Source organism: Saccostrea cucullata, unplaced genomic scaffold (genome assembly GCF_032062105.1).
Source record: "Saccostrea cucullata isolate Sc308-1 unplaced genomic scaffold, CSIRO_AGI_Scuc_v1 ctg2199, whole genome shotgun sequence".
NCBI lineage: Eukaryota > Metazoa > Mollusca > Bivalvia > Ostreida > Ostreidae > Saccostrea > Saccostrea cuccullata.
In genome coordinates, this window is record NW_026922838.1 from 187,262 (window position 1) to 200,850 (window position 13,589).

The following is a 13,589-nucleotide window of genomic DNA, read 5'->3' on the forward strand; positions in this document are numbered from 1 at the left end:
AAATAAATGTTCCTGTTTATTTTTTTTAATAATAAAAAAAATTTAAAGATAATCATAACATTAGGAGTTCCTGTTTGAACAAGGTGTTTTGCATTCCTGGACATTGCCTTTCTGCATCATAAACCCTGATTTATTCCTTCTATCGTTGTGTCTGTTCTATAGAGTGGCGAGTTTGGGTCAAAAGAAGAAAAACTGGACTCATACATAGTTCTAACAATGTTGGGATCAGGTGAACTGCATGCTGTGCATAGTAAAAAAAAAACAAATATTATTTTTAAATATTTGAAATTTAAGACGTTAATGCTAACCTAATTACCAAATTTTATGATAAACGTGATGACTAACTTTTCAATCGTAATCTTCCCTTACTTATTTATAATAAATATATCTTCAAGTTCGTGGACGATATCAATCTTCGTTATATACGAGGGATGTTCGATAAGTAATGTCATTAGCTCGATGACATACAATACAGATATCATATGACAAAAAGCTTGACTTCCTCTCATTATTTAATCTTTAATGAATTTATAACAGTTTATGTGACCACTTTTCATCACATAGTTTCATTATGAGAAGCTGGGAAACAAGGGCTATTGTGAAGAATCGGTAAACTAGAATGAAAATTAAAGCTTCATTAAAGCTGCTGTACAACTTGTTCAAAATCCAAAAGAAATATTCACTGAAATATGTTACATTTACAGCAACCAATGCCTGTTTTATAGACAAATGAGCAGGTGGATTTCAATGATAAAAAAAATCATATAATGGGCATCAAAAATGGGTACCGTCCTTGCCAACAAAAATTATAACAACTTATGTACTGTTCGCCAAATTTCAAAAAATAATATTTGATGATGTATGACTGACTTTAAGACACATAGCAAATTTGATAGACATCATATCGGGAGTAGTTTACGCTGTTTTTTAAGAAATGTTTGACGTTAAAAAAGCTTGGTACCTAAAGGTCATCCAATATTTTGAAACATGAGTGAAAACGACAGCGTGTACGAAAATCTTAAGAATTATTTTAAAATATCAGTAATTGTAGTTATCCACGTTTGTTTTATATTCAAACAGATATTGGAACATGAATCTATTGCTTAAAACCCTCAAAACAAAATTTACCATAAGATGTACTCGATAAATACGGCGTAGGTCTGACAAGAGCAAAGGTATGCAAGAGCACAAAGATTTATTTGCAATTTTCTTAAATATAAGTGGTATTGTTGTTCAAATTCGTATTCGGGAAGACAGTTTAATTTCTGGAGGAGTCTAGAAGGCATTTTTTTGCCAAAAAATAGGTTTATTAGAGGAAGGACCCAGAATCAGGAATCCACTAGACTGAATTTCTTCACGACAGCGTCCAAACCCGCATGCCCTGAAGAGTAAAGGGTTTTCGGGATAAACAGAAAGTGATGTTTTTCCCATTAACAATATTCGCCAGATCTTTGACCTTTTGACTTGTTTCTATTTCCAAACTTGAAAAAAACACCTATCAGAGGGAAGAAACAAGTCAAGGAAAGTTTTGGATATGCCATTTTCCAGTATACTAAGGGTCATACCCAAAAATAAGTTCTAAAAACAATCAGAAACTGGATAAAAAATGTTACGGACATGTGTTTGAGGCATCTGAAAGAGATTAATAAGTAAAATCATGAAGACTAAATCATTGAAAAGCGTCGTTTGCTTTTTTCCGATACCGAGGACGTTATTTATTAACAGCCCTCGTATTATACCATTACATAAATGTGAGATATTCATATAAATAATAACATACCGTTACATGAAAGTAATATAAATATAAAATATCGTAAATAAATGTAGATACTCATGTAAATAGCAACAAACTATCAAATAAAGTTTAATAAATGTGGGTATAATATATATAATAGTGACTGTTAAATAAGGGTGATATTTTATTTTTTTATAAAAACATGTAGTAACACACCGACATACAACGGCAAAGCTTTTTTTCATGAATCAGTGGGCCAACATGGTTCTGATTCAAGGTTCCTATTACTCCTATTCTGGTCAAGCTACATGTTTTTATTTTGTTTTATTTACAGTTTTGGAGTAAGTATTAGTATGCTTTTAAATATTACGTTATAATTATGTGACATAATATATTTTTATTAGTCTGTGAACCCGGATTATATGGATGGGATTGTGATAATGGTGTTTCTGCAAAGAAAAGAACCTTGTGACTGGGAACCGGAAAAGCCCAGGCGCATGTCAAAAAAGGGTGGCGTTGGTCGCAGTGTAACTATAGAGGTTAGTACTGTTAATAAGTCTTAATTGGAAAGATGCATATTAAAAATGAATTGTTTTTCCGAAGGGTGACATTCCATAAAATTGGATTTTTTTTTTCAGATGTCTGCTTATATCCAGAATGTAAGTTATAAATTTTAACATTCATATCAAGATGAGGAAAAAAAGGAATACATCAGTACACACACCTACGTTTTTTTTCTTTTAAAAAAAATACACATACCAATAATAAACGTTATTATTGGGATGTGTATATTTTTTTTTATTAAAAAAAAAATAAGTAACGTCAGGTGCCTGGACAGTACAGTTAAAATGTCCACCGTCCAATATTGCAAGAGGAAGGGTTTGTTGTATTCCTGTTAAGATTTTATCAGATGTTATATTTAAAATACAACACACTGTTTATATTTAATGTGTGTATGTTTGTTTGTTTTCAGATGATGAAGAAAAAGAAGGTTCAGTCACTTGGGAACCAAAAAGCCTTGGATGGGATTGCTTTGGGATTTGGCGCCACTCTTTTCGTAACGGGATGTGGTTACATGCGTTACAGTTTATCTAAGTGATATTAAATCAAAATATTTTTTTCGTTTTTATAAGAGATCCTTTAGTTTTTCAAAGTTAATATTTCTTTTTAAAGGCAGGTTTAGGATAAAAGTATATCCATGAGTTCATTCTGACTTATCGATACCTTGCTTCCATACTAGATGCACCAGAGCTTCAGGAATGTTCTTTTTCTCGCTCTATAAAGTAAATTTTACAAACATGTCGAAAATTTATTTTATGTTAGGAATTTATATTTCAAGGTTTCCTTGAAATAAGTATATACATGTAATAACTTTTTGATCATGTTTGCATAACAGTTTCTGCATAACTTTGATTTTACGTGCTGCTTTATTGTGTTTAATGTTACAGTATTTTCCCTGTTTCTGCTACATATTCGTGACAATCTAAAGGACATTTTGTGATAGAAAAATTATATCGCAAAGTTCCTTTTTTTCAATGTTTAAAATTATTTTAAAATAGTGGTAAAATGTATCCTTTTGTTTAAGGATAAAATCATTTTGCGTATAAGAATCGGATGGAAAATTTGAATGATTTTTGGATGCAATTGAATTTCATTGCTACATTAATGTGATTGCTTGGATCCAAAGCATCCAAGAATCTGTTTAGCATACATGAAAATATTTTATATTGTTTATATATTGAGTGTTACAAAGTTTTTTAAAATTATAAAAATGCTAGTCATTTGTATATTTTTATGTTTTATAATATTTTTCCCAATAAAAATTTATGGTTCACCAGATGAATATCTACACTGTATACTGTTAAAGAAAACTGAATAATTCTTTAAAGTGTTAATTAATGCGAATACATGCTCTATGATTGTTTATTATTGTATGATTGCATAAAATCATATTTTTTTTTATTCAATGGCAGACTCCCATTGGTTTTTTTTTTAAATTCCAACGAAGAAGGGAAGGCATATTGCTTTGCTCCCGTCATGGTCGGTCCACTTATAGTTTCCGTTCTTTTTTTTACAACCGTTCAACATATGATATGAAATTTAGTATACAGATATATCGGATGAATGTCTACAGGTCAAGTTCTGTTTTGGGTATGATTGCGCCATTTTTGACAGAGTTATGCCCCTTGGAATTAGAAAAATTCCAATTATTTACAGTTTCCGTTCATTTTCTTTGCAGAGGTTGCACATATTGATATGAAATTTACTATTGATACAGATTTATCAAGTCAAGGTCTGTTTCAAATACGATCGCGCCATTTTTGAAAAAAATTATGCCCCCCTTTGGTTTTTTTTATAAATTCAAAATTCCTCTTCACATATTTTCAAAAAAAAAATTGGGCCACTATAGAAAAAATGGACTCCAAGTATAATGTTAAGGATATCATGTAGCTGAAAAATAAAAAAAAATACTTAAGGACAAATGTTTTCTCTTCTTCGATCCCTCTCAATCTGATTAAAATCAGATCCTTTAATCCGCTCACATAGATCGCTACACAAGGATCAAGATAACCCATTCAGGGTCATCTCCTGATGACCTCTCAGTTATCCAATCAAACGTTCACTTCAAAGAATTAAGAAGTATCTCGGAATTCAGTTACAGAAGTAAAAGCCCCATTGGCACACGAACGTAAAATCTTGAGCTAGTTTCCATATCCTGCCAAGAGAACGACTACAGTCTTTTCTGTAGAGAAATTAAAAAAGTACTTGCTTTTGTCTTGGTTTTGAGCTCTTTGTTTGGCACGAAACGATAACATCTTTCATTTCGACATTCATTTTTGAACGTCATTTAAATATGATTTCTCGACTGGTCAAAATTTTAATGAATATTTTTATTAGAAAGGTCACCAGGAGATGACCCTGAATGGGGTTTCTTCAGATCCTTATGTAGCGATCTATCTGAGCGGATCAAAGAATCGGATTTTAATTAGATTGCAATCCCTCTTATCACCTCGACACATGAACACCGTCACATTGTTACAAAACACTTTGAAATTTTTTTTTCAAAGTGCGTTTCCACAACGCATTCACAAAAGGTACATGGGCACAAAATTTCTGTTGCAACATCACGGAGCTCATTCGGTATTGTGCTCGATCCGTGTTCGGAATGTTGTGAGTTCGAATCTTGGCCAGATTGACCTAAGTCGATAAAACATAGGTAGCAACTGTTTCTTCGCCATGTGCTCGACACGAGTTGATGTTGAAACTTCGCTTACCCACATCTTCTTAATCGATATTTGTAGCAATCTCCTTGCTTTGATTTTTACAAAAAATCATTTCCTACATAATTAATAAATAACCGGGTATAGTTTTGAAGTATAAAGGGAAAAGTAAATTTGAATAAAGTCATAGTGGATCTATTAACAAAAGACAATCTAAACTCATTTACTAGGTTTTGACCTTGATAAAGATGAGTTGTTTTTTTTTTCAGTTATTTGGCCTAATGTTGATTTGTTTTTTCACTCAATGATTGTGACCTTACCGGCACGCCATACTTAGGCTCTTAGACTGAGAGGACAAGAATCATGCAAAGATTAGTTTGATGTCTAGTTAGAGGAACTTGGCATTCATAGTGGGAGTTCTAACCCCTAATAAAAACCGTGAAAGAATGAGAACACCGAGATCTATACACCCCTTCTTGTTATTAGGTAAGTTGTGCTTAAATTATGATGCTATTTATTCTCCGGAGCGGAAGGACAACATATGGAGCTGTAAGCTGTAGGATTTGTTAATTATTTTGTTGACGTAAGTTTTAATTACAGTAAAAGCTGCATCTGGAATATTGCCACCGGTACATCTGCACTTTAGTCTTATGTGACCCTTCGTTCACCTTTCTGACCGAATTAACTTGTGGCTACCTTGGCTAGTACAGCAGCTAGGTCGTGTAATAAAACTATAATTTCCAGTTGAACATGACGTGTGCACAGTCGCAATATATTTTCCCCCAAAGTGAAAGGATACACATCCAATATTTTAGACACATGCATGATGATAAAGAAATGTGAAGAATGATACAAAATATCTTACGAGGGTTGATTCAAAAGTTCGTGGAATTTCTTTATATTTTATTTATTTTTAAGTGAAATTGGTTGAAAATTACAAATGAGAATATAGATACGTGTTGAATATTTTAAATAAAAAACATTTTGAATATTTATGATAGTAGCAGTTGCCATAGAAATGGTTGTTTGGAAGTGCGGGGGAGACATTGACGCGTTTATTATCATTTTAATTCTTAAGACGTGATATAAGAATGAAACCGCCATATAAGGTATAAAAACGAAAATCATGTCATTATTACGATTGCTTGATCTTTTATAAATCTTTGTGTGATAGTTTTACTGATTTTTACTGGATATCTAGTTAAGGGGGCCGACTATAGTTTTATTGTGTGAAAACTACAATAGCGAAACTATTCATATTTATACCATATATAACTTACATTGACTTCAGTGTACATGCAAAGTTCGGGAGGAATCTACCGTCCAGGTATTTTTGAGGGACCGTCTCAAAATACAGGTACATTTACTATAGGAAAATGCCAATTTTTAGCACTTTAAAGCAAATTATACAAATACTACAATAGACATTTTGTTCAAACTAAAATATATGATGAGTAATACTATACTATACAATATATGTAAGAAACACAAAATTCTACCGTCTTGTTACTAGAGGGGGCATCTCAAAATGCAAAAAATTAGCGAATTTTACTATTTTTATAGAGTATTACAAAATATGACGTACATAATGGATTCAAATGAAAACATAATAAAAATATTGTAGATATTCTCAAATTTCTATGTTTTAAATTTCAAGAGCGTTTGTTTTTTACTTTTTCTTTAATTATATTTTTATTACCCCTTTCTTTAAGAGCTACAGATTATCATAACGTCAAAAACACACTCCAACGACGTCAACCTACCTATCAATTGTAAAATCGGTTAAAAATCAGTTATATCAAATTGTCTTTACATTTTTATACCTATAATTTCTTAATTTTGTTTAATTTTAATAATTAAGCGAAAAAGGTTGCATTAAAACAGTAAATACGCTTCATTTTACTATGATGCGCGAAATATTGCGCAATGGAAACTATAGTCGGCCCCCTTAATTAGTTGATTATTTATTGTTCATCTCTAAGTTGTTAGACAACGTCAAATTTCGGTCAAGTCATACGTTTTGTGAAAATCCCGGGATCTCTCTATCTTAAACGCGTATATTATTGTCATAGGCTAGGGGAAAATCATTAAGTTACTGGTTTTCCAGTGGCATAAGAAATATTTAAGAAAAATAGAACTTCCATGGACGTTGATTATGGGTGTGTCCGCCTTTTGGAGGCTCTGTTTTAAGTGTTTATCCCCCTATGCAAATTAAAAGCGTTAATGGACATTTTTGCCTGACGTACTGTTCATAACCTTGCTACTGAAATTGGAACGTCAAAAGATGGAAAGATGGGAGTATTTTGAAATATGAGTGAAAAATTAAGAAAGGTTGGTGCGAGAGGATACCCAGGCTTTTCTTAAGAAAAAGAGGAGAAAAGAGCAGCATTTTGTAGAATTACGTATTCGAATTAGACATTGGGTGAGATGCTTCTATAACGTGACGTGACATATAAAACTTGACGTACATGTAACGTCGAAGTCTCCCCCGGGTTTCAATCCATTTTCAGAAAGCTCGTGTGATCTTATTGGTGATTGGAAAGTGGTGAAATTTTCCAATATTGTTGCAATATGACACTATATTATAAATATGCCTGTTGTTTGCTTTCATCGTATTTAAAACTACCATGCATAAATAAAAAAAATTTAAACTCCTCCATGTATGGCTCAAGTGAGGGATGTACATAGGAAAGTTACTAGAATTGATCTTTGTCCCCCTTAAAGAATGCTGAAGAAACAGTCATAAGTCATGCATATGAAGCTTAAAATGTGAAGGACCACCCTTTTTAATGATTGGCTACAAATTTCTAGTTTGGATTATTTTGGAGGGGCTAGAAAGACCCCCCCCCCTTCTTTGGAAAAGAAATTCTAGATCAACGTCTTTCTCTTTTATGCGCCCCGATCGATAATTCGGGGATCGATAATTCGGGGCGCATATTGTTTTTATCCTGTCTGTTTGTTTGTCTGTCTGTTTGTCTCTCTGTATGTCTGTTGTCAACTTTAACCCTCGCCATAACTTTTTAACCGTGAGAGATAAAGAACTTCAAGCAATATGAGCTGCATGTTTGACCTCGGAAAAAAATGTTGCAAATTTGTAATTAGCTATTTCATTGACAGAAAAATAGAAAATTTATTAACTTCTATTGTTCATATTTGCTATGAAAGAACTTTTTATACGCTTTGATTGAAGCAAAATTGAATTATTGTCGTCCTGTACAATAATGATTTCTTATATAATACTGTATATTCAGTTAAACAGAAATATTTCTGCTGTCACATTTTTAAACTTTATGTAGGTTTTATTGATCATAATGAATTAGATAACATACAGATTAATCATAATAACATATTTTACCAGCAAAATAAAATTCTCAAAAATGCAGCTCATATTGCTTTCATATTTGGTATTCATACTCCACTAGTTAAGCTCTTTCAAATGACACCAAGGTCAGTGACCTTGTGACCTTGAATGTGACATATGCTAACAAGATGTGTTTGTGAAACACTACGCGCCCGGCGGCAACAAAGTTCGAAAAAGCTATTTTTAGCATATAGGTCACAGTCAAGGTCACAAGGTCATTGACCATGGTGTCATTTGAAAGATCTTAATTAGTGGAGTATGCATACTAAATATGAAGTCTCTATCTCCTATGGTTCAAAAGTTATGGCGAAAGTTAAAGTTGACAAGAGACAGACGGACAAACAGACAGACAGACTGGCCAAAAACAATATACGCCCCCATCTATCTATCTGGGTGCATATAAATAACTTTTTCGAATTTTCGCCATAACTTTTGAACCATAGGAGATAGAGGAAAATTTAATATATTCAGATACATGTGATAAGTAACACATAATTCATAAGTGGGTTTATATGTGACGGTGAGCTATACCTTATATACTATTTCCTATTATGGTAGGTACTGACTTCTATCCTCTATGTCAAATCTTTCATACAGCCATCAAAATTCTTTGCTATTCCTCCTGCAAATAGTGCGTAGAGAATTCATAGAGAACAGCATCTACGAGGTTTGTCCATACAGCTCATGGGAAACATTTGACGTGTCAAAATGACCTCATCAGACTATTTCTTAATGCTACTCACTGGTCATTAATTCATTAAGTTTTTCCTTTTTGGTTTGACTGTACACGGTAGTTTAGTCTGCAGAGTGCTGGCTCCGGGATCGGGAGGTCGTGAGTTCGAATTTCGGTCGAGACTGACCTAAGTCGATTAAAAGTGGGTAGCAACTGTGCGATCATCACCATGTGCTTGGCAATTGAAGTGAAAGTTGCGGGACCTTCGGATGAGATATTAAAACCCTAGGTAGGACGTAAACAACATACAATCAATCAATCCTTTATGCTTTGCCCCTTCACCCAGGTATCCAATGTTTGCTGCTCTTCTGATGTTGCTAATTCTTTTCTTTTCTTTTTTTTTTTTTTGGGGGGGGGGGGGGGGGGGGGGGGCTGGCCTTATTGTCGATTTGCACATAAAATCGGTAGGCATTGTAGGTAGAATCCAGAGCCAGCATGTTTCCTTCTCCGCCTCATTGACGTGACCTGTGGGTTTTTATTTCACTGGGTGCACAACACATTTTCCCCATGTGTTCCTTCATTCCCAACTTAATTTTTTAAATCTCACAACTACGAGTGCATTTACTTCCACTTATCAACTCTCAGTGAATCCTTGATCTGTCCGACTCTGGTGCTGTAGATTTTTCTTCAAGGAATATCTAAGCTCAACAAAATGATTACTACAAAGGGGTCTTTGCACTTTCACATTAAAGGAATGGATTTAGAGGCGGGGATTTTAATCATAATTTTGGTTCATACATTTTTTCCCATTAGAATCTTCGAATTTTTTTAGTATTTAATAAATAGTTAATACCTGTGTTACTTTTTAAAAAAAATCAGGTTGCATTTTTTCAGTGTGTGGAGTAGTGGGGTTATCGTTAGGAGAATTTATGCCTTATAAGATTCGGTTCACGGTGGTGAAATCTCTGACAGGAGGGAGACAAGGACCCACAACTTCATGTCCTGACAGCACCTGGCAGATTTCATTGACGCAGTACTTACAGGACAAGATTGATTTGATTCCTCTGGACATTGATTACATTAGCGTGCAGTTTATCAACAGTGAGTTTTTTATTTTCTATACTCAGTTCGATGAGGTGTATAAACAGTAAAAAAATCCAAACGGAACTTACAAATTCATCCTTCGATCCGAATTTTACCTACATATAAGTTTTATATTGAATTAGTGTTACTGGCTGATATTTATTTTGCATACTGCGGTATTCCTGTACTTTTTCAGTAACAACGAAATCTCCGATACGGAGTGTTTTGGTGCCCCCTGGCGGAGGGCCCTGTTACCAGGATCAGGCCAGTCCAGAAGATGTCATTCCTTCATCGAAAGTCCATGGCTACTGTAAAGGACTGAAACATACCGATAACATTAACACCGAGACCATTTTGGTGAAGAAGACGTTTAAAGAATCATGTCGACTGAAAATCTCACGTAAGAACAATTTAACTACCGGTATTTAGTTAAAGAATTACGTCATAGTGCTTTGCAGGTTTTATCGCCATTTTATGTTTGGGAAGGAAAAATATCTGGAGATTCCTCTTGCAAAGATCTTTTTTTGCCACTATACCCACAAGTAAGAGGTATCTTAATTTGAAATAAGAGCTCATAGTTCCTCTACTGTTTTTCTGTTTGGCTGGAAATGCTGAGGGAAAGTGTTATAATGTTGCAGACATTAAATATCTTAATGCCTCTCTTGTTTACAGGTGAGTGTAACGAGACTGTGTATGATGCTCACTGTGTGCCCTGTGGCAGTGGCTGTACAGAGGACTGTTACGTGGTGAGTGGGACTTGTAAAGGGGAGTACGTGTGTGAGGAGCCCTATACAGATCTGTTCTGTAACACAAGTAAGCATGTTCTCACTCATTTCAGCATGGTTTTAGCAAAGATTTGGTCATGTCAGCAAGACTCACTGCAGACAAAATAAACAGGGTTTGGGTTTCCTGTAAGCTCATTTGAATGGTTTCTGGGGGTACAATCTTATAGCTTTTAAAAATATTTGTAACTTAATTTTTTTCCATTCAGCTTGTGAAGGCGATAGATACGGACCCTCCTGTGGTGAGACATGTAGCCCGAATTGTCTCACTCAGCCTCGGTCTGGGGACCGGAACTGTTCACAGTCAGACGGAACCTGTCTATTGGGCTGTTTAACAGGCTGGCAGGGGAACAAATGCGACAAAAGTAATTAAAAAAATAAACATTCAAAGTTTATTCACATGAAAAATAAAAGATTAGAGAAAGTATGTGTCCTTTGATAATGTATTGAATTCTAATATATTTCAACTTGATAAGTAGATGGACATCTGTTTTATGCGCCTGAATCGATAGATCGGGGCATATATTGTTTTTATCCTGTCTCTCTGCTTGTCTGTCTGTTTATCTGTTTGTCTATCTGTTGTCAACTTTAACCTTCGATATAACTTTTGAACCATAGGAGGTAGAGACTTCATACTTCGTATGCATACTTCACTAATTAAGTTCTTTAAAATGACACCAAGGTCAATGACCTTTGACCATAACTGTGACCTATATGCTAAAAATAGCTTTTTCGAACTTTCGCCATAACTTTTGAACCATAAGAGATAGAGACTTTATATTTGGTATGCCTACTTCACTAAATTTCTTTCAAATGACACCAAGGTCAATGACCTTTGACCTTGACTGTGACCTAAAAATGTGCTAAAAATAGCTTTTTCGAACTGTGTTGCCGCCGGGCGCATAGTGTTTCACAAACACATCTTGTTTATTCTGTAGTTTGTTCACCCGGTACATTCGGAGATGGATGTAAAAGTACATGTGTTGGGAACTGCCTTGAAGGAGACACTTGTTCTCACATCAATGGGACCTGTCCCCGGGGTTGTGATAAAGGGTGGGAAAATTTCCATCCTTGTGATAAGTGTAAGTAGTGTTAGTGTATAATAATCTCTGTAGCTACATACACCGTGCATAGAAGGGAATGTTTAATGTAATAATGTTACTGTACTACATGTAAGTAAAAAAAAAATTAGTGTGTTCTTTGACAGTAATTTAAATCTGCAATTTTGTGTTACTGGAGAGTGTCATGAGTTAAAATTTGTGGTGACTGATTACAGTTGGCTAAACATGAATATTGTGATTACTAATTTCAATGAAAAATTCATCCAAAATAACATTTTTTTGATATTTTGAAGAAAGAACAAACTTCTAGCAAAGAAGTTAGAATATGTACATATCGGTATAATTTGATAGAAGTCTAACATGTACTTTGCGTTTAGATCAAAGGCTTCATTCATGTATAAATTCTTTGACAGATATCTTTTTTAACAAAGAAAACAGTACATGGACTCGCTTGTTTAGTTCTTTTGATTTCTAAGACGTCATTTAAATGCAACTTATTTTGGCGGGCAGCTTGTACAAACAACACGTATGGTGTCGGCTGCTCCCAAACCTGCAGTACAGGATGTGTCGACGGCGAATGTGATAGAAGAAATGGAACGTGTTTGAAGGGATGTCGAGAAGGATCTAGGGGACCCAAATGTTCAAGTATGATATACATGTACTAGTATCTCAAAATAAAATTTCCAACATTTTATTGGGTCTTTGTCCATTCTGTCTTTACTGGAATAAATGTTGAGGTTTTAAGATTCAGTAGGACAGACTGAAAGATAAATTCTTAGTTTTATTAAATTTTTGAACTTTCCAAACAAGGACGCCTTCCAAATGTTTAATGTGCTTATCATTTTCTTTGGTGATCGAGTGTTTAGTTTATACAGGTAATAAAAATTCACTCAAAAAATGTACAATGCAGAGTGCCCCAAAGGAACATACGGGAAGAACTGTGCATTTAACTGTGGAGAATTCTGTGGGAACGGGACGTGTGACTTAGTAACCGGAACTTGTCCACAGGGACAGTGTGCTAGAGGGTGGAGTGGTCCCAAGTGTGATGTGGGTAAGAGGATTACTTTATTACATTCGTAACAGAAATTTACTTTTAAACTACGGATCAGGTTTGTGTTTCAATACAGCGGTAAGCAAATTTTTATTTGTAAATGCGAAATAATACATGTCACAAAAATTAATGTATTTGCATTTCTATTATTTTCTAATGTTTCAGATACCTGTTTGTATACGTATGGTAAGTATAATCAAATATGGGGGGGGGGGGGTAATATTGCGCAGTATTTATGAAAAAGGTTAAGATAAAAAACAGAGATTGATCATTTAAAAAGTCAATAAAAATACAACTCTATGAAGATGGCATAAAACACAGTAGCCTGAAATATCCAGAGGTCAGGTGCCTAGGAGGATTAAGCATCCCCTATTGACCGGTCACATCCGCTGTGAGATCCACCTATTTATCAAGTTACATTGTCAAATTCGATATAAAAACAAAGGCCTAACAATTGGTGTGAAACAAATCGCCAAAATACGATCCAATGATAAGTTATACAATGTTTTTGCCAACAAGGTCATGGAATTTACGAAATGCTGACTTCAAACAAGGTTGTCAAATCCCTGGAACATCATTTACCAGTCGCCTGCTCAAGTTATGATCGTTCTTGAAGCATGCT

At 34.4% G+C, this 13,589-nt stretch overlaps 1 protein-coding gene across 1 annotated transcript; it reads left to right on the top strand.

Moving 5' to 3' along the window:
• The first annotated feature begins 5,292 nt into the window (after positions 1 to 5,292).
• LOC134262572 (protein draper-like) lies at positions 5,293 to 13,206 on the top strand. Its single transcript, XM_062744963.1, has 9 exons — positions 5,293 to 5,442; positions 9,885 to 10,091; positions 10,270 to 10,473; positions 10,746 to 10,886; positions 11,065 to 11,220; positions 11,794 to 11,937; positions 12,427 to 12,561; positions 12,827 to 12,967; positions 13,133 to 13,206. The coding sequence occupies exons 1-9, from the start codon at positions 5,403 to 5,405 to the stop codon at positions 13,204 to 13,206; spliced, it is 1,242 nt and encodes a 413-aa protein (XP_062600947.1). The 5' UTR covers positions 5,293 to 5,402.
• The last annotated feature ends 383 nt before the right edge of the window (positions 13,207 to 13,589 follow it).

Coding starts and splice junctions, on each gene's coding strand:
- LOC134262572 (XM_062744963.1), top strand. CDS start 5,403: ATGAGAACACCGAGATCTATACACCCCTTCTTGTTATTAG. Junction 10,474..10,745: donor ATGTCGACTGAAAATCTCAC/GTAAGAACAATT, acceptor TCTTGTTTACAG/GTGAGTGTAACGAGACTGTG. Junction 11,938..12,426: donor TTTCCATCCTTGTGATAAGT/GTAAGTAGTGTT, acceptor TTTGGCGGGCAG/CTTGTACAAACAACACGTAT.